General features: G+C 38.8%; 2 protein-coding genes across 2 annotated transcripts in view; both read right to left on the bottom strand.

The window, feature by feature from the left end:
• Positions 1–220: 220 nt before the first annotated feature.
• LOC103590657 (myosin-4) overlaps positions 221–25520 on the bottom strand; it is a 46642-nt gene continuing 21342 nt past the window's right edge. The window contains exons 34-38 of the mRNA XM_008572949.1: positions 1938–2063; positions 1664–1834; positions 1473–1577; positions 1278–1373; positions 221–473 (exon numbers count right to left, since the gene is read on the bottom strand). Of these exons, the coding sequence (XP_008571171.1) occupies positions 321–473; positions 1278–1373; positions 1473–1577; positions 1664–1834; positions 1938–2063 (651 nt within the window). The 3' untranslated portion in view covers positions 221–320. The remainder of the gene's footprint in view (positions 474–1277; positions 1374–1472; positions 1578–1663; positions 1835–1937; positions 2064–25520) is intronic.
• LOC103590660 (myosin-4-like) lies at positions 6652–19957 on the bottom strand. Its single transcript, XM_008572950.1, is given in 24 exon segments — positions 6652–6888; positions 6975–7065; positions 7149–7294; positions 7377–7553; positions 7850–8092; positions 8910–9165; positions 9289–9425; positions 9520–9643; positions 9972–10089; positions 10170–10355; positions 11145–11454; positions 13011–13181; positions 13732–13881; positions 13972–14090; positions 14959–15097; positions 16842–16945; positions 17073–17171; positions 17316–17379; positions 17529–17621; positions 18047–18161; positions 18260–18287; positions 18991–19147; positions 19516–19659; positions 19754–19957. Coding segments are annotated over 24 exon segments (3612 nt in total).

Here is a 25520-nt window from a genome sequence, read left to right as displayed (position 1 = left end):
CAGTAAAATTGGTAGAATGAGTAAAATTGGAATTGAGCATGCATTTATCACTTTTGCATCGTCTCAGAGCACCCTATTTCATTCACCTTGTACAAAAGTTGGCTCACTGCCCATATTCATTTTCATCATCATTGGGTTGCGTGCATTAGAAGCTCAACAATTGTTAAATAAATTAATTCTAATAGAACCATAGAGCTTATAATTAGAGACAAACATGTTATGAAATTCTCTGCAGATTTTATTTCCTTGATATACAGGACAATGACAAAGAACTTCACATTTTGTGCATTTCTTTGGTCACCTTTCAGCATTAGAATGAATTACTCTTCACTTAAGACTTTTGTGTTGACTTCCCGGCTCTTCACCCGCAGTTTGTTGACCTGGGACTCTGCAATGTCAGCCCGTTCCTCGGCCTCCTCCAGCTCATGCTGGATCTTGCGGAACTTGGCAAGGTTGACGTTGGATTGTTCCTCCTGAAAACAGAAATGCACTTGAGAGACCAAGAAAATATGAAATTTTCTGATTGTTATTGCCTTTGTTACTAAAAGCAGCTACAGGATTTGTTTCATGAATGAGAAAGCAAAATGTTCTGTTATTTTGTGACATACTTATTTGGGGGCAGGGCATCCCACAAACTTGCCTATATGAATGAGTGTGCTTACACCCTGTCCCCCATTCAATCTCTCTTTCACTTGACTCTTCCTGGAAAACTGAAGATACTACAATGACAACAGGGAGATCAGAGTAGTAGGGATCTGATTCAATGTTGTTTTCTATAAAACAAACTTTAAAAAGTTGGTGCAGTGGTGGTATTGGGGGCAGAGAACCTTAAGAAAGTTTTCAGGATTAACAGGATGAGAAAGGTGACTGCAGTCAAACTGATAAAAAAAAAAAAGTCCTGAGATGTATTTATAATGAAGTTAAATTAGGCTTAGAATCCAGACCCTCATTTGCACAGGCCTCTATGAGTGCTTGGAGATGTAGAGTATTCTAGATAGGGAGGGAAGTGGGTTGTAACCAAGAAGCATTTCTACGTGAACAATGTGGAAAATTGCTTAAAGAGGTCTCAGAAGAAATGAACTCAAATCTCTAAAGGCTCCAGTAATTTGTGGTTAATTTTTCTCATTCTAAATAAATATTCACTTTCATACCTAATTTTGCATTCCCGATTTTGTATTCTTTTCCTTAAAGAAAGCTCCTTAAATTCTATCAACTTCAGGCCCCACAAAACCTGAATCTGCCCCTAGACCTCTCTCTCTCACTGTGCAGATACTCACAGCCTCCTCAGCTTGTCTTTTGTAAGCCTTAACTTTGGTTTGTAATTTGTCCACCAAGTCCTGGAGCCTGAGGATATTCTTGCGGTCCTCTTCAGTCTGAAAGAAGTGGCAAATAAACAGTTATTTTGTGAAAACAAGTCATTATTTTTATTTTCTTGAAAGCTGTAGGCCTGGAAACTATGAAAAAGCTGTCACCTGGTAGGTGAGTTCCTTCACTCTCCTCTCATGTTTACGAAGACCCTTGACCACTTCAACATTGCGCTTCTGTTCACTTTCCACCTCATTTTCAAGCTCCCTCACCTGGAAGAGGACAGAAGTGTCTAACAGTTTGGCCATAACTAGCTGCATGAACAGGCTGGGAATCAAATGAAGTTGTAGAGACCCACCCTGGCCTCCAGTTTCTGGATCTGCTTCTTCCCGCCCTTCAGCGCCAGCTGCTCGGCCTCGTCCAGACGCAGCTGCAGGTCCTTCACCGTCTGCTCCAGGTTCTTCTTCATGCGCTCCAGGTGGGCGCTGGTGTCCTGCTCCTTCTTCAGCTCCTCAGCCATCATGGCGGCCTGATTAGTAAAACCGAATCAGTTAAGACGGTGGAGAGAGCACAGCATGATTCATGTTTGCCCACCACGGTGTTGCCCTCTCATGGTGTTGCCCTCCGCTCACGTCAGTGATGGCCTTCTTGGCCTTCTCTTCTGCATTGCGGGCTTCCTGGACAATGTCCTCCATCTCACCCTGGATTTGGGAAATGTCTGTCTCCAGCTTCTTCTTAGTGTTGATCAGGCTGGTGTTCTGTTTGAAATTAATAAAAAAAAGAAAAAAAGAAAAAAAACACATTTAATTTTATTATGTCTTCATGCTCAAGAGATGCCTTAATAAAAGCAATATTTAGATTACCTAAACAGCTTTTTCCCCCCTTTCACATTATGATTATTTCTTATGAAGGCATTAAGAGAACTCACAAGCTTTCGTACATCTTATTTTAGCTTATTAGTTGCGCATTCCCAAAGTACAATTCAGTATTTCTCACTGAATTACATGTGTTATCCCCTAAAGGTTTGCAACATGATAGATCTCAGTTTCTATTAATTTTTCAATTTATTTATCACGTATAGGTGAAGAAATGAAACATGTACCTCTGCTTCCTCTAGGGCAGCCTGTAGGTCACTCTTCTCTTGATCAATTTGTTTCTTTACTTTCTCCAATTCATGGACATGCTTTCCACCCTCTGCAATTTGCTCGGTCAGGTCAGAAATCTCCTCTGTAGTTTAATAAAACAATATCAAAATTTTTTTGAGGAGTATGTAAAATTGAAAAGATATCTCCCTACCATTTTTGAAACAGAATGATTATAATAACTCACGCTGTAAGTTCTTATTCTCTCTCTTTAGAGTTTCAAGTTGATCCAGGGATTCCTCATAGGCATTCTTCACCTTGAAAAGCTCAGTACTAAGAGAACGGGACTCCTTCTGGGAAGCCTCAAGTTCAGCCTGAATTTCCTCATACTTCTGTTTCCATTCTGCCAGAACCTGGAAGTACATTGATAGTAAGCAGCCGACACCAAGAATGATGCCGATTGCTCCCTAGGGAGCCAAAAATGTGGGCTACCTTGTCAAAGTTCCTTTGCTTCTTATCGAGAGCTGCACAGGCAGCGTTAGATCTTTCCACGTCAATCATGAGGTCCTCCACTTCATTCTGTAGCCTCTGCTTTGTTTTTTCCAGAGAAGCACATTTGGAATTCACAGCTTCTACATGTTCCTCAGCATCCTGCAGACGCTGGGCCAGCTTCTTCCTGAAAGGTGGGTCAATGTTAGTGACCAAAGTCACCACTGTGAACTTTATAAAACTGCTGACCAGGAAAGCAGATTTTCCCCAAGATTTTTTGCATCTATGTTCACATGTTAAGTTTTTCTAAAATAGCTTCTTAGTATCCATTTTATGTCTTCTACAATTGTATTTTCCCTAATGAGTTCTTGATCTATCTTAGATGTTGTCAAACATATTTATGAAGCCATTTTGTGTGTGTGCGAGAGAGAGAGAGAGAGAGAGAGAGAGAGAGAGAGAGAGAGGGAGGGAGAGAGAGAGAGAGAAGGAGGGAGAGAGAGAGAGAGAAAGAGAGAGAGCATAGGAGTAAGCCCTTGAGCTGAGTGAGCAGTGTGAGAGTGTGAGGGTGAGGAAGAAATGGCAGCCATCAACAGGAGACCTTATCACACAATGTTAGCATTGAATGGGATCTTTAAGCTTTTTCTAGTTTGGTCCTCTTTATGGATGAGAAAACCGTGGCCCAGAATGACATGTTCAAGGTCATACTATTAATCAAAACTTTCCAGATTTGGTGACCCCAGACAAATATTATTCCATAATTCCATTTCCCAAATATTCTCCGAAGTCTAATTTATTGCTCCCTTTGCCAACCCAGTCTCTGACCTCCCCCAGCCAATACTCTTATCTAGAATGCTCTCTCTGCAAATGCTTGCTCAACCTTCTCATTCTGTCTATTTATAACAACTACTGAGATAAAAAAAATTTAGAAAGCCTTCTTTCAATAGGAATGAATTATGAATTTTTTTTCCTTCTATGTGTAACTCCCTTGAGTTTTATTCCACAAACAGGATGTGTAATTAGTGAATAAGTCAATCAGTACTAATGGTTAGTTTAATTGATGACAGGGTATGATAGTCTTATTCTGAACATTAAATACTCCAGCTAAGGAAAAACTGATTTTTCTTAATTATATAATATTTATAGTCTCAATATCTCCATTTTACTTCTATTAAAGGAAATTAATTCTACTTAATTAATAAAGGGTATGCTGATAATTAATAAACTCTTTTGGTGGAAAGAAATTTAAGATGTTTTTATACCAGAATAGGGGGAAGGCTCTGGTCCTGTCTTATTCTCCAGTGGACATACGCTGTGCTCTAGGAAGGGGAATATGGTAGAATTCACCACCCTACAATCAAATAGGCTGAAATCTTTCACATATCCCCATTCCTGGAATATTCTCTTTCTTACATTTTTCCTTCACTGTTTTTACTTTCTTTCTGCCCCCCTCACTGAAAGCTCATACTTGGCCTCCTCCAGCTCCTCCGTGCGCTGGATGGCGTCCGTCTCGTATTTGGTCCTCCACTGGGCAACCTCAGTGTTGGCCTTGGACAGGGCCCTCTGCAGCTCAGCCTTGGCTTCCTGCTCCTCTTCATACTGTTCCCGCAGCAGGTCACAGTCATGGCGGGCTGACTGCAGGGCATGGGCCAGGGCGTTCTTGGCCTAGACCAACCAAAAAGTGTGTGATGTAAGATTATATTCTAAAGATTGATATCCTCTGTGTGCAGTTCACTAGTGTGTCATGTTGCACAGTTCAAGTGATTCAAAGTATCAACTGGGTAATCCTCACCTTAGACTCTTCTTCTAGCTGCCTCTTGAATTCCTCAATCTGTTGCGTAAATGCTTGTTTGCCTCGGGACAGCTGAGAAACCAAAGCATCTTTCTCGTCTAGCTGTCGTGAAAACTCACCTGTGGAAGACAAAGCATGAGTGATTTAGTTCTGTTCTCCAGGGGAAGAAGAATTTAAAGAATGGAATAACATTAGAACCCCCTTATTTCATATGATGAAAAGAATAACTCAAGAGCTTCCGTGCTGTTAAGAAGACTGTCTTGCTTAAAAAGTATATGAGCTTTCTTTGATATTTTAGGATCTGAGATTTTTTGAGTAATGCTGAGGCAGCAAAAATCTCCTGAGCCCCAGGAGCTTAACTGTTTCTCCCAACTCTAAGAGTAGCTTAAAATCATTGCTTCTTACCATCTTGTTATAAAAACGTGAAGGAGTAACTAAGAAATGATAAATGAGTGTACGTAGCCTGATAAATGATCTGTGTTTGAGGGGTAGAGACTTGTCTTTCATTCTTTACCTCTCCAAAGGCTGATGTTCATGTACTGACCTGCTTCTGTGTGTAAACGCGCCTTCTGGGCTGACAATTCATTTATTAAACGTTGTTGCTCCTCTTCCTTTGTTTTCACTTCACTAAGCTGGTCTTCTAGGGTGCGGCACAATTTCTCGAAATTTCCCTGTGATGGGAAGTAGAAAACAGAAAAGGACAATACATTTCTGTTTGGAAGCCTGGTATTTGGAGATCTGTAACTAATTGTGGAAAGTGGTTGAGTTTTATTTACTCTTCTATTAAAGCCCTGCGTATTGCCTAGAAAGTAGTACAGGCACATAATTTTGGCTGAGTAAATGAACACAAGATTTTCAAAATTAGATTATTTTCTTTTAGAAAACATGAGCATCATTTAAATTCTGCATCACATAGAATATGGTTTTTATATAAGTCTTTCTTGTAATTGCATTCTTTCATGGTAATACTGACAAAGTTTACAGTGATATCCATAAATGAGGTATGAGAACTGAAGTGATTAAATTCAATACAATAATGTCTAGTAGGAATCAATTTTAAACCTCAGATAATATCTAATGTTTGTGCAATTCAGCTATATATAGTTATATATAAACTTGGTCATTTTGAATTGCTGCAAATAAAGATGAAAAAAACCTTGGCTTTGGAGACAGTCTCCACGTTACTAGCAAGGTCATCGATCTCCATCTTCATCTCACTCTTCTCCTTCTCCAGCTTCTGCTTGACCCTCTGCAGGTTGTCAATCTGCTCCCCGAGCTCGGCCACACTGTCCGCGTGCTTCTTCCTCAGGGTGGCAGCCGTGGCTTCGTGCTGCAGGGTGGCCTCCTCCAGGTCCCTGCGCATTTTCTGGAACTCAGCCTCCCGCTTCTTGTTCATCTCAGTCTGGGCTGAAGTGGCCCCACCGGCTTCTTCCAGCCGCTCGCTGATCTCCTCCAGTTCCCGGGAGAGGTCAGAGCGCTGCTTCTCTGCTTTGGCCCTGGAGGCCCTCTCTGCCTCGATTTCCTCCTCCAGCTCCTCGATGCGGGCCTGGGCGTGATATGTCAACATTAATGTGAATTTATGGCAGGTTTTGTTTCCTGGAATGTCCAAAACATGGAGGTTATGACTTACTTGTAACTCTTTGATCTTCTTCTGCAACTGCATCCCCAGGGCCTGTTCGTCATCAATCTTGCTTTGCAGATTGCTCATTTCAAACTCTTTCCTTTTAGAAGAGCAGAATGTTAGCTAATAGTCAATTCTCTTACCAATCTTCTTTTCTATGTATAATTGAAATTCCGTATTCTACTGGTGTTAAGGAAGTAAGTAGTAGATGTTTTACAAGTCAATAATGTACCATTTGCATTAAATCAGAAAGTCAAAGATATCATTATCCACTTTTTTTCCATGTGCCATGAATTAATATTTTGGAGAACTTTTTAACACACATATCAGCTACAATGACATACAGCAAGCAGGTTATAGCTGAATTAGGCAGCCGTGGCTTCGTGCTGCAGGGTGGCCTCCTCCAGGTCCCTGCGCATTTTCTGGAACTCAGCCTCCCGCTTCTTGTTCATCTCAATCTGGGCTGAAGTGGCCCCACCGGCTTCTTCCAGCCGCTCGCTGATCTCCTCCAGTTCCCGGGAGAGGTCAGAGCGCTGCTTCTCTGCTTTGGCCCTGGAGGCCCGCTCTGCCTCGATTTCCTCCTCCAGCTCCTCAATGCGGGCCTGGGAAGGGCAACAAGCACAAACTCAGCTTCTTTGTGTTATAACTGTGCCTCTTTGAGCCAGACTGATGGAAATCATGTACCTACTTGCAATTCTTTGATCTTCTTCTGCAGTTGGATGCCAAGTGCCTGTTCATCTTCAATCTTGCTTTGCAGATTGCTCATTTCAAATTCTTTCCTTTTAGGAAAGTAGCAAAAGACAACAATTTAGTCCATATTCAACACTGGAAGCAAATCCATAAGCAATCCTTCCAAACTTACTTTTTGAGCTTCTCATCAAGTTGCTGTTTCTCATTTTCAATGTCCATTATGGACTCTTGGGCCAACTTCAAGTCACCCTCAAGTTTCCTCTTAGCCCTTTCTAGGTCCATGCGAAGTTTCTTTTCTTGCTCCAAGGACCCTTCAAGCTAAATATAAATAATGTTGAGTCAGAAGGAATGCTTAGTTTTCTTTAGAAGAAAATAATTTCCTTGATAATGCTAGACTTACATCATCCACTTGCTGTTCTAGCTTGATCTTAGCTTTGGTCAGGGTGTTGACTTTGTCCTCTTCTGCCTGCAGGTCATCCAGGGTCTGCTGGTGGGCCTCTTGGAGGGCTTTCTTCTCTTTGGTCAGCTTAGCGATGGTTTCATCCAGGCCTGCCATCTCTTCTGTGAGGTTTTTCACCTTTAGATTTGAGCAGACAACAGGAATGTGAATGACATCCTGTTGTCTTGATGAAAAACACAATGTCAGCCAGAGATGGAAAATAGAAACCAGAAGCTAACCTGGGCCTACATGGCTGAAAAAAATCTGAGCTAAAGGTCAAGGTAAATTGATAGAGATGGTGAAGACTGAACAGATGACAATTATCACAGTGTTTTTCTTTCATACTTAATATGTTTAAGATTAAATTATCAATTAAAATACTTCAGTAGCAAGTTTGTGCTTATAAATACTCTAAAATGGATACTGATTTGTACCTTGTTCTCTGTGGCATGCTTCTCCTTTTCGACTTTGGCCAGTGTCAGCTCAAGGTCATCAATGTCTTTCTTCAGTTCTGAACATTCATCCTCTAGTTTCCTCTTCTTGGCTGTCAGCTCAGCATTGATCTCTTCCTCATCCTCAGCTCTCTCAGTCACCTCTTTGATTTTTGCCTCAAGTTGGATTTTGGTTTTAATCAACTGATCACATCTTTCCTCTGCATCAGCTAAGCCATCTGCTTCCTAAAGGGGGAAATTAAACATTTTCATTTGTCTAAGTTATATCTGCAAATGCACAATAATTTATTAAAAGATGGAAACTTCAGTGACTCTACCAGTTGGGTCAACACATATGCCAATTAACTTGCCACCTTTTAAAAATCAAATGGACAAAATGTTAATGATTTCCATCTACTGATTAAGTCTACTAACAGATTTCTTCCAGATATATAACACATATGCCAATTAACTTGCCACCTTTTAAAAATCAAATGGACAAAATGTTAATGATTTCTATCTACTGATTAAGTCTACTAACAGATTTCTTCCAGATATATATGTGTGAAGTGTCAAATCAGAAAAACTAGCCTTTTGGTAAAAATCCACAACTTATTAACTTTTGCTACTTTGAAAAAGTCACATTCATTCTAGGACTCAGTTTTCTCACATTTAAGGGGGGATTAATTTAACCTTTTTCCTGCCCTGGTAGAAACAACATTACTTCTATTTTATGCACAAAAATATTCACTGAAGAGAGAAGAGTCTAATCTAAGAGAAAGTTTCATAAAGACAGGAAAATGGGGATATTTTATGACTTTGCTCACTGATGACCGAATTGTGTATGTATGCACATATTTACATATGTAGCATAATATGTGACTTCGCATCTACTGCTTCTTCAAGTCTGAGTCTTAGTATTTTTGAAAGGCAAATAATCACAAGCAATGTTTGAGTGAAAACCATTTATTTTAATACCTTAAATTAAAAAACATTCTCATGTCCAGTAGGGCAGTCATTGGAAAATAAGATGTGGCTTAACTGTGCAATGTGTGATACTCACAGCTTGAACTTGGAGTTGTAAGTCATTTTTCTCTTGCATCAGAGCTACCATCTTCTCTTCCAGTTCTTTCCTTTTTGCCTCTGATTTAGCCAGTTCTTCTTTGGTCTTCTCAAAATCTTCCTTCATGGTAGCCATCTCCTTTTCTGTTTCCGCACTCTTGAGAAGTGGCTTTATCTTGAAATACAGCTTCATCCAGGGCCAGTGCTTCACATTCATGAAAGCACGAACATTGTACTGGATGCAGAAGATGGACTCCCTGGAGGAGAAGAAAAAAATGCAAACGAAGAAGAATGTGGAAAGTGACCATTACTCAACAGAAATAATGACTGTACCAGATTGTGAAAGCATGGAGAAGGAAGACCTGTGCTTGGTACCTCACCTCCTCTCCATCATCTTCTTGAACTCCACCCTCATCAGGTACCCTCTGCATACGGCTTGAGTGCGTGTGATGAGTTGAGCCAGCTTTTCATCTCTCATCTCCTCTAGAGTTCCCAACAGGCCAGCTTTAAAGAAAACCTCACCAAAGAACAAGTTAAATATGTTATTTCTTCTCAGGAGAAAGCCCAAAAGTAATGAAATTGTGATAGATAGAGATTTGGGCTGGTGGTACCTTGGTATGACCGAATTTGTACTGGGTGTGGTCAATGTCTATAGACCCTAGCAGTTTCTCAGAAGCCTTCTTGCTATCAATGAACTGACCCTCTGGGATAGCACTTGCATTTAGAATCTTGTATCTGTCAGTATAAAAAGAACATAAAAATGTGGTTTTTCTTTATTGAAAAAGGAAAAGGTAGTAGGACACTTGGTAGCTGTCATTGAAAAGATGACAGATTAAGTTTTGGGAAACAAAATGCCATTAAGAAAATCAAAAAGTGTTTTAAGTGAAAATTGGGAAGATATGATGAAAAACTTATGATAATATAAACTTAACCTTCTTTCTTTTATAATAACATTTCAAATAACTGCATTTCATTTTTCAAAGAATAGTTAAAAATGTTTGAATTATGTAGCAATTTTGATGTAGACTAACATAGTGAAAGGGAAAAATAATGAGACTCAAACCTTTGTTTGAAGTCTGCATAAAGGATTCTGCTCGGGAATCCTTTCCTGCAGATGCGGATGCCTTCCAGCACACCGTTACACCTCAGCTGGTGCAGGACAAGTTCGTGCTCCATGGCCCCTAAAAGAGAATACATGTGCTGTATTACATGGTCTAAAGCAGACACACTGGAGCTTGTCTGGATATCAGAAATGTCTTACCAGGTGTTTTAGTTTCATTGGGGATGATGCATCGTACAAAGTGGGGGTGGGTGCTCCTCAAGTTGGTCATCAGCTTATTCAAATTCTCCTGTGGAATCATATGAAAATTTGGTTTAATAAATGCATTGTTTTCATACATTCATGCTTATGGACCTAATTATCATGATCCATGACACTGGCTTGATTCTAATGAATAATATCTCAATTTGAATTTTCAAGGAATTATCTCTAGAATTTCCACATTCCCAACTTGTCCTTCTATTTTCTATTTTTGTACATTATAAACTTTTTTTAAAACTGAAAAAAAAATATAGAATGTGCCCAATGGGAATAATTTCTATGGAGAGGATTGTGAGTGAAACGGGTAGATGTAGGTAGGGAGTGGGACTTCTCTGCTCCAATCAGCAATGTCTGTTCCTTGAAGGAAGTGCCCAAGAGACAGTAGCAATGCCCTTTTAGTACCCCAGGGAATAGGTAAAGTTGCATTGTCAGTCCTAAGTAGGTGAGCCTCTGCTCACCTGAGGGAAGTCCTATTTCCTGTTTGCCTGTATTTCCATGTTGTTACTTGCACATCTGGTCTTAGGGCACTGAAGAGAGCAGAACTTCAATTTCCCAAGCACTAGGGCTCTGACAAAGGATTCCCTTATCTTCAAGTTAGCTGGATCCTTGAGGGAACCATTATAGAATGGTAGAAATGAGTTGTACGATCCTGAGCTAGTTGTTTAACCTGTCTAAGTCTCTGTTTTCTCATTGATAAAATGAGGCTGTGGACTAAATGATCTATATATGTCAATTTTAACTCTGAAAGACTATAATTGTAAGGCTGTGTCACAGTTATTAAATATAGTTCCTTTCATTCGACTCATATTGGCTAGTATTCTCAGGTTAGGTTTTGCTAGAGCTATATCCGTCTCTAATAAACAGTATATTTCTATCTTGCAACTGTTGGAATATATTGATGATATTAAAAATTACCTGCTTCAGCAGTTTGTGCCCCAGAGAAGAGGAAAGCCAGCGTCTTCATTCCAGACTTCTGGTACAGCCCAACCACGGTCTCATTCAGGGGGTCCTTGTTCTTGTCAAGCCAGCCAGTGATGTTGTAGTCCACGGTGCCGGCGTAGTGCACCAGCGAGAAGTGGGCCTCAGCCTTGCCTTTGGCAGGCTTGGGCTTCTGGAAGTTGTTGGACTTTCCAAGATGCTGTTCATACAGCTTGTTCTTGAAGGAGGTATCTGTTGCCTTGGGGAACATGCATTCCTCTTCCAGGATGGAGAAGATGCCCATAGGCTGAGAATAGGAAAAAAGGGGTGACAGTAATGAGTCCCTCAGAAAATTAGGCTTCAATGGTTTATGTAGTTGGTAGAAACCTGAAAATACAATGTTTCAAGATAATACTTTGAATGGTAAGTTAAACAGATATAATCCTACTTCGTTGACTCTCCTCTGCTAATGAAATGTGAAACAGTCATGTATCAAGAGCATATGGGAAATATGTTTGCTAGGAAGACTCATAAAAAAAAGTTCATCTGTGCCATTTGGCAAACTTTATGTTCAGTGTATAATATTAAATTCTGGAAGTGCTATTTTAAAACAATTATATATTCCATAAATGTATATATCTGAATACTTCCTTACTGTCAGTTAACTTCCTTCACCTCAAATCCAGGCACGACAAAAGTATGAAAAGAAGAAAGATTGTGTATAATGACTAAAAATGATCTATTTCCAGGAGAAAAGTGCATCTCATGTTGTATCATTAAACCTCTTTGTACTGTAAGCTATAATCCCCACTACTGTGGAGTTAAGTGATGGCAATTTGGTTTTGCTTTCTAAGCAATTTGACTCTTTTCAGTGGCAAATTTGATATGAAAGACTGAAAAAAAAATTCAACATTGATGATTTCACAAGTTCACAAATTGTCTCCCAAAAACTACTTTGATGATCCAGAAACTGAAATACTAGAGAAGAAAATAAATGCTTTTCCTGAGGATCGTACAATTTTCATGAATAGTAGAGATATTATATCACCAAATTAACATATCTTTTTCCCAAATTGTGCAAACCTAGTCTGTTTTTACACTCTATCTTTCACATTTTTGTGACTTTTGACCTGCATATTTGAAGTTTTCCTAGATGGCAGTTGCATTTATTTCCTCCTTCCCACTGCTTAGGATGGGGTCCACACGTATACTTTGTTGGTATCAAGATACACAAGTAATTCCCAATACACTTTGAAAGTGTTTAATGATCACATGATGAGTTTTAACATAACCAGATATGATGTAACTATTGCTCCACCCCCCTTGGTATTGGGCAATTCAGGGCTCATTTTCTAGGTAAGGTCAGATAGAGGTTTGGTGTTTTTTTCAGTAGTCATCATGAATAGAGAAAGACTTAATGACTGCAACAGTTGAAGGGCTAACTTTCCAACCTTTAAGACATCTTAACATATCCTGCCTTGTTACACATGAAGGAGGATGCATGCACAGTACACCATCAGGGATACACCAGAGTTAATTACAATACTCAGAGGACTAGCTATAATTTTATCCCTTTCTCCCATATGCATGAAGTCATGTAGGAATAAATGTGAAGGAGAATGAAGTTATTAGAAGGATAAATGTGAATCTGAATGTGAGTGTTTTATAATTTTTTTTTACAAAGTACTGTACTTTATTCATGAATAACAGATGACTTGTGACACAGCTGGCAACTGGTCAGTGTACACAAATGTGTCATGAATCACCACTGCCTGTTCTTTGAGAATCAGGATTGTAGTTAAGCATAGGGAGATGGGAAGTTTGATTTTCCTGTGTTTAAGGCCTGAAAAGTCACATGTGAACCTTCTCAATGAGCTCAATGCAGGCAGCCAGGTCCATCCCGAAGTCGATGAACTCCCACTCGATGCCTTCCTTCTTGTACTCCTCCTGCTCCAGCACGAACATATGGTGGTTGAAAAACTGTTGCAGTTTCTCGTTGGTGAAGTTGATGCACAGCTGCTCCAGGCTGTTGAACTATAGGAAAGGATAAATATAGGAAATTACTCATAACTTAAATATTTATATCTACAGAGCAGCTACCAATATTTTCTTATGAATTTCAGGCATTTTGGTTTATTAAATTATAAAACTTCAGATTGTTTTCTTAACTTCTGATATAATTCTAAACAAAGGAGAATTGACTCCTGAAATACTTTGCTTTCCAAGAACTGCATGAAATCATGCATATTAGTCAAAATACTGGTAAATGTGGACTCAAATATTTTCTTAAAGAATTTTAAGAAAATGTTTCATCTGCTTGGATCCAGAATAGATTTTGAATATTTTAACCTCTCAAGGATCATTCTTCGAGACTTCTAGACTTGAAAGAGTAGAATTCTCTCTCTTTTTCTATTTATACCTATTTACTAGCTTTTATATTTATTTGAAGACCCTTTTCAGCAGGAATTATAGGTTGTGCTTTTTGAAAAGTACATTTTGTAAAGATAATTTTGAATGGTGTTAGAAGATCAATCAAATGACTGATGATTTGCACTTGTGAATTTTCTGTCAATTCACTACTTACATCAAAGATCTCAAAGCCAGCAATGTCCAAGACTCCGATAAAGTACTGCCTGGGCTGCTTGGTGTCCAGCTGCTGGTTGATGCGGGTGACCATCCACAGGAACATCTTCTCGTAGATGGCTTTGGCCAGAGCACCCACCGAATTGTACACCTTCACAGATAAAGTCATGTTTGTTGGTGTTGTTAAAGACATGTCATGAAGGCCTGAGAGGTGTGTGATGCATTGAGATCATGCACTTACCTGCTGCACAGTCTGGCCTTTGGTGACATACTCATTGCCGACCTTGACCCTGGGGTAGCACAGGGCTTTGAGCAGGTCAGCAGAGTTCAGACTTGTCAGATAGGCAGCTTTGTCAGCAACTGCATGAACAAGGTGAGAATATTGAAACTGATCATGGCTTACACAATTTAAGAGGTGAGTGATCATGGAAAAAAATGGTTTTGCTCAAAGAGTAATATGTGCAAATGTTGTGAAAACTGTTCATTTGTTCATATTGCTTCAAAATCATTGCCATTGTTTTCACTAAGTTTAGCCATTTCTTGTGATGGTAAATTGGAGCTTGGGGAATGGTGCTCTGTGTGATACACACACACACACACACACACACACACAATTTGGAGGTAATATAATTTTTATTATTATCCAGTATGCATAGTGTTTTTTTTCTTTTTTCTTTTAACTTATATATTGTGCATACTTATGCGGTACAATCTGATATTTTGATACATACATATGTTGCATAATAATTGAGTTAGGGTAGTTAATGTGTCAATCACCACGCATTAATTATTTCTTTGTGGTGAAAACATTCAAAAGCCTCTCCTCTAGTTGTTATGTAATATCTGTATGACATTTAAAATATGGCAAAAGTAGACCAAAGATAAAAATAATTTGAGAAACCCTAACCTAGAGGAGTAGTGACAGGAAAATTCAGATATCTGTTTTTTTCAGTGGGTACACAAATTATTCACTGGAATAAAAAATGTTTTAATCAAATAGAAAATATTAGCTTATAGAAAGTCAATGAAAAATGGAATGGGCAGAAATCACAAATCTCTGCAAATATGCTCAATCATGTAAAACATCAGACAGTTTGTCATTTTCTTCCCCTAATATTTTTTCTCCTCATGAGATAGTTCAAAGAAGGTAAAAACACAGTCCCTGACTCTGAAAAGCTCATGGTGTTGGTTCTGTCAAATGGAAGATATCAACAGGGTGTGGTGGTACCTTCAGTGCCATCTGGCTCAGCCTGCTCTTCCCTTTGCTTTTGCTTGAATTTCATGTTTCCATAATGCATCACGGCCCCAGTGAGCTTGTAGATCGCCACCTTTTCATCAGAGCTGAAACCCAGGATGTCCACAGCACTCTGTCAAGAGAGTTGAATTTACTTACCTCTCAATTATAATCCAGGACACAGGGGCCTGCCTCCTCACTTTTTCCTCATCTTGCCTTGCCTTATATTGGACTAGCACTTTGCCGTTTTCAAAAGGCACACACATCCTTCACTTCTCTGATCCACATAGCAACATCAAGAGATATGTATCAGTCTTTCCATTTGAGTCATATGGACAATAATGATGTTATGTGACTTGCCCACATTCACTCAACCAGGACTCAGACTCATGACTTTTGGTGCCAAGACCAGTGCTTTTATCATTTCTCCGTCTCAGCCTATCCTCGGTCCTCAGGCCCATGCTCCTTGGCTTGGCTGTCCTTGCTGCTTTTCTCCAGTCTCACAAATCTCTCCTTGGCTCCTTCTCCTATGTTGTCCTAGCCTAATACATGATCACAGTCTACCTTCGCACTCTAATGGGCGTCAATGATTCAGGTGGAAAGAGGACATGAGGACAGCAGCAATAGCTCCAGGTATTTCTCCACATTCCTCTCTAATATCAAGCCACAGCTCAGCTGACCATGAGATGCCTGAGACTGAACGCTACCTGCTCATTCATTATTCATGCGGGAAGACACATTTGTGAAAAGAAGAACTTTTTCCACTTTGTGAAATATTTTTGTGTCTTTTTTCTCTGCTGGATTTTGATTGCCTTCTTAATTGCCCATGCTAGGCTTTGAAAAGACTTATAAATGGGGGCAGGCATCAGAGAAGGTAGAAAAAGTATGCTTGTTTACCACTCTTATCTCCTAAGACTCTTTCCCCAGATTATTGCCTCCTAGTTCCAGTTCACTGACTCTACCTATTTACAGAATTTAGACTATTACAGAAATCCTAGAGAAAGACTGCTACATTTTTTTAAACATTTTAGACTAGGGGTCTTTATCAATTTTGGACATATGTACATAAAAAGTTATAGAGAATAAATGCTTATATATAAAGGCACACAAATAGATTATCAACTTCTTGAAAATAGTATTTTAAAAGAAAAAATACTTTTGTAAGCAGCTTTCAACCCTATCTTGGGAATGTTGGAATATTCCTACTGATATTAAAGTTAAAAATAATCAAAGAAGTTTATTCAGAAATTAAAAAGAAAACATGAAATATGTATAAAGTTTATATATAAAGGAAATAAGCCAAAAATTAATAATCCTTTAAAAAAGAGGTGGTGGGGTGTGTGTGAGGGGAAGAATCTGTAGTTTCAAAAGTAAAGGCTCATGGAGTCACAAAAAGAGTGTTTTTGAGGTAGTCAACCCATTTCTTCTAATGCTACATAGGGAGGAGAGGGCTATACCATTAGCCCACAGAGGTTCATTCTAAACAGAGTTTGTGTTTACATCTGACTTTAGAGGAACTGTGGGAATTTCATGTTCTGTTATTTAAAAATGTAAATATATTGTGGCTCTTTCTCAGATTCATGGGTGTAGGGTCTGACATAAAATAGAGGAGAAACATCAATATTGGAGTACAAACATTGGCCAAAAATTAGCCAAGGAATGTCAAAGACCTCACATTTATTACAGGCATTTAAAACTTACTAACACGTGTAGGCAGAAGACATTGAAATGTCCTGTGCCTTTTTCCAGCAGTAAGATAACCTAAAAGATAATATTACCTATTTATAGTCTTTCTGCTAATGCTTTCCCCTCTAATAGAAGAGTGTTGTATACTGGAAAATGAATTTGCTTTTTCCTACTTTGTAGCTATTACTTACATCTGTGGCCATCAACTCTTCCTGGTCATCAATGCTAGGCACAGTAATTTCACCTTGACTGACAAAGGCAAAGTCGTATGGGTTGGTGGTGATCAGAAGCATTTCTGGACACACAGAAAGGAACAATATGTAGACAGAGTTACATCGGTCATCAAAAACATTTTAGAGGGACTTCTTAGACTAAGGGCTGTTATTCTTCCTTGGTAGAAATAAATCAAAGATGCTTCTTACCAATAAGCTCTGGCTTCTTATTGGACATAATTTGATAAAATATGTGGTAACTTCTTTCAGCCTTTAGCTGGAAAGTAACTCGGGACTTCTCTAGCAGATCTGGAAAGTCAGATTAAGCACTTAAGAAAAGGCCCAGTGAAAAATTAAACATTTGAAAATTTCACATGCCATAGATAAGAACAATATTTTCCAATATGCACCCCCAAAGAAAAAATTATCAGTCACTAATATTTATTAACTTACATGTTTCAATATCTGCAGAAGCCAGTTTGCCTGTGGCACCAAAATGTATCCTGATAAATTTACCCTGAAAAAGGCAAAAGAGGGCTTATTGTACATAAAAGGGCAGAAACCGTTTCTTTAGCTATGGACCAAATAAATGGAAAAGATATTGACTCTGTACAGACCGACTGTCAGTGCCGATTCCCAAACAAAAAGGAAGACCAAGAGACTTACAAAGCGAGAAGAGTTGTCATTCCTCACGGTCTTGGCGTTGCCAAAGGCCTCCAGAAGGGGATTGGCACTGATGATTTGATCTTCCAGGGTCCCCTTAAAAGAAATGAGTAAGATAGATAAAGAACCTCTAGAAAAGATGAGTTGTAGTCTACTAAAATCACTTCCCAATGACCTCCTTCCCTTCCGCTTTGCCCCTTCGCAGTATTCTGTAACTTTGCATAAGGCTTTCTAAAGTGAGTGAAAAGGCGTACCATGGGGGAGTGGGACACTGCAGTGATGTGGCCTTTACTTCCGTATCTCTCAGGCCCACTTTTCACTCCTAATAAATGGTTGTGAGAACTTTTGCCTATTAAAGTTGCCATTACATTGCCTATCCATCTCTTTCTCATAAGCCCTTCCGAGAGTTATTTTCCAGATCCTCGTATCACATGCAATTGGTTGCTGTGGTTTTGAAGTACCATCATCAAATTTTAAGAATTCTATTATTTCTTTCCTTCTCATATGAATATCATACCCACCTGCATTTTGCCAGGAGAAGCTTCCTCTTTTTTCTTCTCTCCAGTAATTGCAATTGTTGCAAAGTACTGGATGACACGCTTCGTGTTCACAGTCTTCCCTGCACCAGATTCTCCGCTATCAGGTTCAAACAGAAGAAAAAGTCAGAATCTAAAGCAGTAGTAACCACTGAAATGATCAAAATTCAACAGAAAGAAGGCATGAAATCTACATACGTAATCAGGATTGACTGGTTCTCCCGATCTGTGAAAGAGAAACCGAAGATAATGTTTTAGAAAAAGCACACTTAGCACATAGATTAACACAGTGCTTGTAAACTCGAAATTGTCTTTTAAAACTCTGCACTCACAAAAAAATAACTATAGAAATTTGTGCTTTGCTTTTCACAATATTTAAAAAAAATAAGTAGCAAAAGATGTGCTAATTAATCGCTGTGTTACACTCCTGTTACCTTTAATGTGATGGAATATGAATTCTGTTATTTCACCATTTTATCTATGAGAATATTCTGTCAATATCATGTGAATAATAGCTTTGTGTCCCATTCAGACACCTGGTTTTACAGTTCAAAATTCTGTCATGTGATTAGTGTCCAATCCAAAGTTTTGTATAGTGCTTGTGATAACTTGTCACTATGAGATTTCAAACCTTACTTTTTAGGAGAGATGATGTATTAGCTATAATTAAAATGCAGAGTTGATGTCTAAATTCGGTTAATTTTGAGCTGGAATTAAAATTATTTAATTTTGGTTTTGCGTAGAAATCAAAGTAAAATTTCTTGTATTTTGGGGATTGGTACATTTTATTCTAAATATATTTCCCTAATCTTATTATGGCTATTAGCATGAACATGAAATGTTATGCTTGACCTGGTCCTATGTGTTCTATGTTATTTAGTATACAAATATTTTACAAATTGCTACAGAAACTGTAATTATGGACTCACCAGTCAGCATGAACTGATAGGCGTTGTCAGAGATGGAGAAGATGTGGGGTGGGGCCTCCTGGCGCTTTTTGCCTCGGTAGGCCGTCACCACCTCGGGGTTGTACACTGGCAGCCACTTGTAGGGGTTGACGGTGACACAGAAGAGGCCTGAGTAGGTCTGTGGGAAAGGATAGGGCTGCTCAATCAGCAATCACCTCATTAATCTACCATGGAAATACAACTCTAAGGGCAAGGGAGAGGGACTTGCATTCTGTGTTAGTTCCCCTAAGGCTTAATTATTTTATTTATTTGTTGCCTCCCTCTGTCATCTGCTGCACGAAATGCTTCAGTTTTCCAACCAATTCAGTTGATCAGATAGCTTTCCACATGTACATTTTCAAATACATCAGAATCTACAACACTAATCAAACGATTGGTCTTAAGAGAATATTGCAATAGCAAAATCTGGAGATAAAGTCCTTAATTTGTTAAGCTAACACAGTAAGTACGTGGAGCTAGTGAAAATAATGTGAAAGGAGCACTCACGTAGATCATCCAGGCTGCATAGCGCTCTTTGAGGTTATACAGCACAGCAGGCTCGTGCAGGTGAGTCATCATGGCCATGTCCTCGATCTTGTCATATTTGGGAGGGTTCATGGAGAAGACTTGATCATCCTTGACTGTGACAGTCTGTTAAGTAACAAAAGAAGGAGCCAGTGGATATCGAACTAAGTTGTAGATAGAATCAATTATATACCCCCTGTTTGTTTTTTTTTTTACTTACAGCTCCGGCTTCAGTCTTGACTGTCACCTTCCCCGCTTCCCTGCTTTGCACTGTTGCTTTCACATAGGACTCCTTAGCATCCACCACAAAGACAGAATTCTTGGCATCAAAAGGCTTGTTCTGAGCTTCAATTCGCTCCTTTTCAGACTTTCGGAGGTAAGGAGCAGCCTCCCCAAAAACGGCCATGTCGGCATCGGAACTCATGGCTGCGGGTTATTGATGTACCTAGAGGAAGAAACAAGCCAGACGGTAACTTGGGGTTGGGGTGGAGAACTGTCCTGTTGATTTCACTCTGATGTGCTGTATTTTCCGTGCTTGTTTTGTCACCCCTGCCTTTAGGGAACCTTCCTGTGTGCTATGTCAAGGTGCTGAGAGATCAGCTCATTGATTTGAAAGCCCTATGTTGGTAGCTTAATTCTGGTGACATTTCAAGCCTTCATTCCATCCTCTCTGTTTTAAACCTTAACTGAGAAATTGGGAAGAATTAATTCAATCATCAAAGTTTGTGATGCTCCAGGTGTGTTCAGAATCTTTTCTTTTTCTGCTTGCTTTTCTTTCATTTCCTTTTTTCCAAACCCCACCCCCCTTTTTTTTAAAATTGTGATGAAACAAAGAAATAAAAATAACTATTTCCCATGGCTTTATAATCTAAATGAACCTATTTTACAAATTCAAATGTTTGGGCAAATTTTCCTTAAAATTGGATGTAAAAATTATTAAAATTGGATGTGAAAGTGTACATCTGTTCTTTCAGGACGTAAGTCCAGGTTGAAAATACCTAATAAGCACAAATAAACTCATAGTTGACTGACAGGTATTAGAAAAGTAAAGGGAAAAATAAGTACAATTGAAAGCTGAAAATCTAACAAATGATTTTGTTCTAAGTCAAAATTAAGTCTCTTTTATCAGTTTTAAAATTGTGTGAAAGTCAGTAGTGTTATCTAAACAAAAAATAACTTTAAAATGTTCTTAAAAAAAACATCTAAATTTTTGATAAAATTCCATAGTGATTGTACATTTTTAGTGTATGTTTCTCTTTGTTTTTCACTGGATTTCAGCATAACAGTTTTTTTTAAAAAATCTGATTCTTATTGTTTTAAGTTTATGTATCTGTCTCTTTCCCTCCCACTTTCTTTTTAAAAATACCAGTCTTCTAAATATTTCTTCTGAAATTATAGTCAATATAAAGTTTCAAGCCCAAATGAGCTTAACATTTTTCCCCATTGATAAATTAATTATGAGAATATAAAATAAGTCCTGTTGTCCTGATGACAAAGTCAGGATTAGTGACCAGAATAAAAGAAGGTGACTCTGTGGAGTGGGAAGACAGATGGCTTGTGCGAAGCAGTGTCTTGTTTGCCAACACCAGCAACACAAGGACAACCACATCTCATGTCTCAGATCAGTAGTTTCCCAAGTCGTGGGTCACAAGCCCCCAAGCAACTCAGGTTTGTTGGAGGAGGTCCGTGAATCCACCCACACAGCGATAATTGCCTTAAGTTCAAACAAGCAGCATTTCCTCATAAACAGTATGTTTTCTGTTCTTTTCTAAATGAATATAGCTGCTGCATTAAATAGAAACTTGTTCAAAATAATCGTTGAAGGTATAGTAGGTTTTTATCATTATGTATATTCTTTACATAATACTAAAAGTACATCTCTCAATACATATAGTTGGGGGAGGTCCATTAAATGTTTTGATTCTGTGGAGTGGTCCTTGGAAATCCCTTATATAGATCCTAGACAGCAAAGCTGGAAGGACATTAAGCAGTCATCTGGAACCCAGCCTCCTCATTTTACTGATGAAGAAACTAAGCCCTGAAAGGTAAAGGGTCATTCAGTGTCACAGAGGTGCTAAGTGGCGGTGCTGGGCCATGAGCCCTGTTCTCCTAAATTCAGATGCAGGGCTAATTCCACTGCAACACACTGTATTTCTAAGTACGCAAAAGCTAACTGGCTTGACCCAGGCAACTAGAATCAGTGAAAATCCTGGATTGACACCTAGAAATTTTGACTTCCAGGTCAACACATCATTGATTTTACCATGTGGTCTCTCTCATAGGTCCTTATTAGTTAAGTTGGAGTAGTAGTAGTTCACATTAAATATTACATGTGATTGTTGCATCTCTCTGAAGTTCTAACAACATGTGAAAGAGGAGTTTCATTAAATTTTGTTCAGTTCAATGACCTAAAAAGTCAAAATATTATGAGAAGCCATTTTTAAAGCACAGCTGCTCCTTGTATCTTATTCTCAGTTCTAAACTAGGATATAAAATGGTAGCTTATTAAGATGCAGCAATATAGAGATGTCTTTGTTCTTTAGGGTGTAATAATAAATTACTCTTACCTCTTGTGTTACCAGATGAAGAAGGTGGCAGTCTCAAAGCAGACACTGCTGTTGAAAGAAAAAACAAAGAGGACATGCAAGTCTTTTAAAAAAAATCTAATCACAAAATGCTAGTAACTCCATTGCGTACAATATCATCCTTAGGAACGTTGGAAAGAAAAATTGAAATTTGGGAAATAGTAGCCATTGCCCTTAAATAAAAAATCATATCAGCAGGAGTGTAAAACTAGCCAAATGTTCTTCCATGTATACATACCTTTAAGAATTTTGAGGAAGGATGGGACAGAGGCATTTCAGCTCCACTTTTATAGAGACCATTCTGCAAACACAGCAGCCACCTCAGCTGTCCTAGCTGGGGACCTATTTGGCAAATCCTTTTTTGGCAATCTCTTTGCATAATATTCACTGACTCTGGCTGTGAATGGATATAATTAGAAATATTTTTTGTCACCTATAAATAATTTGACAGAGGACGATCTAGGGTTCTTCAGAGGCATTTGATAGGGGATGGGGATTCAGGGCTTCCAAGGCTGTTTCTCCAGCTTGGCTGTTGTATCATTCATCACAGAATTCAAGGCCAGGTTCCCAGTTACTTTCCTGCCTATAAAATTGGTCCAGCAGAATGAGCCTGTTGGGAGGGGTTTAGGACTAAATGATGTGTTAGTGCTTAGAAGTGTTAAGGAGTCTGGAATGAATTTTAGAACTGACACTGTGATTGGAAGCAGCAAGTGATGCATATTAGCATGGAAAATTCCTAGCTGGGTTATGGAGTTTAGAAAGACTGATGATAGATTCTTTTAGAGTCTTAACATCTAAACATGAAGAAGAAAGAGAATTCTCATATTAGCAGTGGTGATGGACCAGTGGCAGAGGCATAGGGGTTTAGAATAGATAAAAGCACTTCTGTTCCTTTTCTGGAAGACTTGCCATGGATATCTCCATTTCATATGTTTTCACTGAGGGGGCAACAGCGTGCTGTATGATGTTGCATACATGTTTCCACTGCAAAATGGAAGGAGACACAAACAGGCATTCCTAGTTCATGGGCAAACCCTCGTGGCTAGCTGTAGTTCTAATAAGGTGCGTACTGCATATTTTTATTTAGGGTGGGAGGGAAAACGTGGTACCTACAACACTCTCCCTGTGGATTGAGAAAATGGGTGGACCATCACATATGCCATAATACTCATAAATTGGATTTTGGTGATTTTGTCAAATGCACAGCTGTTGCTGATATGACAGGAAATCTACCTACTATAAGTGTGTCCCTAAGATCTGGCGTATTTTCAACTAACTGCTGGTTTAAATTACTGATTAATGAGATCGTTGTTTTTATAATCCTATTGATTTGGAATTTCTCTTTAACATATTGATAGATTGAATCTTTTATACTTTTAAAATTTGTTTTAATACAACACTAAGAAATAGGTGGTCAGGCTTTTTTTTTTTTTAATTTCCATGGAAATGACAGAAGTCTAGTGACTTATCCAAAGTGTTAGGCCATCAAGGTGTGGTTTTTCTCCAAGATTTTCACAACTCATTTATTTTTACTTCTTTTGGAACTTAAGGAACAAGGTAGCAACTATCATGGACCTCCAGGAGTAGATCAGAGAACCTTGTAGAGCTTGGACAAAGAGAAAAGAGAAGCAATGCTGCATGACGGAGGAGATATTTCCCTTAAACTTGCTTCTCTAAGGGTTGTATAAATAGAAGTACCAGAAATTAATACTATGCATTCTTGTATTTGTCTGGTTCTTTATGATTAGATATGGGTGGGACAGATGGCTTCAATCTAAATTAAAAGAGTTATTCTGTATGCTGTATTTAAGCAGTCTAGACAAAAGATACTCTCTGGCATTTTCCGTCATTATCCTCACAGGAAATGTGAGGCTTCTATGATCTTGTACTTCTTTATCTATTAAAAACATAACTCTTGGGCTGGCCAGTTAGCTCACTTGGTAGAGCATGGTGTTAATAACAACAAGGTAAAGGGTTTGGATCTCCATACCTGCCAGGTGCCAAAAACCCCCAAATCAAAAAACAAGAACAAAAACACGCAGACAAACAAACCACATACTTATGGTGGAAATCTAATACTACTTTCCACCTTACAAGGTTATATAAATTAAATTAGATTTTATATATAATTATATATGTGAGATTCTATATACTTAATCTCATTTAATTTATACACATACATATATGTAAAATGTTTAGGACTGTGTCACCAGGGGTTGCTGAGGGAAACATTTCTTAATGATAAAAGTCACAATGGCATACTGACACTTCTAATATATCTAGGAAGTTAAAGTAGTAGTAAAGGGCTAAAGGATAGATGTTGCTTATGAAATGTCCAATGAGCAAGATTATTTTTTTTGTTGTTATTTTTTCTTATGTAAATTTTGTTAAAAAGCTAGCAGTGGGACCTAGGCTGGAAATGTTCGTGTCCTAATTTCTGTGGTGTCCGGCATGGCAGCATGACATCAATAAAACCCCTTGAGATTTAGCATGTCAGATTGGTGTTTGTTTTCTTTTGAAATTCTCTGAAACTCCAAAGGGTTATTACTACTGAAAAAAGGTTGTATATTTATTTTTAAGTCAGCTATTTATTGCACTCTATACAGTTGTCATTCCATCGTGTGGTTACAGTCATTCATTCACTCATTTGTTCAATACATATTTATTGAATGTCTGTTATATGTCAGCTACTGTTCTAACACAGGGGATACTGCAAAAACTGGCAAAACCCATGCCCTCGTGGCATTGTCAGTCAACAGGGGAGAATATCCACAGCTAAATAAACAAGTAAATATATAGTTTGTTAGATGGTAGTAAGTACTGAAAGGAACAATGAAGCAGAGTAAGGGGGAAGGGGAATATTGAACCAAGGTGTGTGATCTGGGTGGACTTCTATATTAAGGTGACATTTGAGTAGAAGTCTGAGAGAATTGAAGGAGCAAGCCGTATGGATATTTGGAAGAAGAGTATTCCAGATAGAGGGAACAGAAAGTGCAAAGGTCCTGAGGCAGGAGTACAACTGAAGTGCTCAATTTGTGACAATGTGGGTGAACCTGGAGGACATTATGTTAAGTAAAATAAGCTAGGTACAGAAAAACAAACACCACATGATCTCACTTATAAATGGAATCTAAGAATGTTGAACTCACAGAAGCAGAGACTAGGGGCCGGCCCGGTGGCGCACTGGATGGTGCGCCGCTTGGGAAGCGCGGCGGCGCTCCCGCCTGAGGGTTCGGATCCCACATACAGACCGGTTCCTGCTCACTGGCTGAGCGAGGCACGGGAGCAACACCGAGGGTTGCAATCCCGTTGCCGGTCCCCGGTCCGGTACGGGGGCAACACTGAGGGTTGCAATCCGTTGCCGGACATGGAAAAAGACAAAAGACAAAAAAAAAAAAAAAA

The sequence above is a fragment of the Galeopterus variegatus genome, unplaced genomic scaffold (assembly GCF_000696425.1).
Source record: "Galeopterus variegatus unplaced genomic scaffold, G_variegatus-3.0.2 Scaffold852, whole genome shotgun sequence".
NCBI classification, from domain to species: Eukaryota; Metazoa; Chordata; class Mammalia; order Dermoptera; family Cynocephalidae; genus Galeopterus; species Galeopterus variegatus.
The sequence above is the reverse complement of the archived record's forward strand: the minus strand, read 5'-3'. Positions and strand labels throughout refer to the sequence as shown.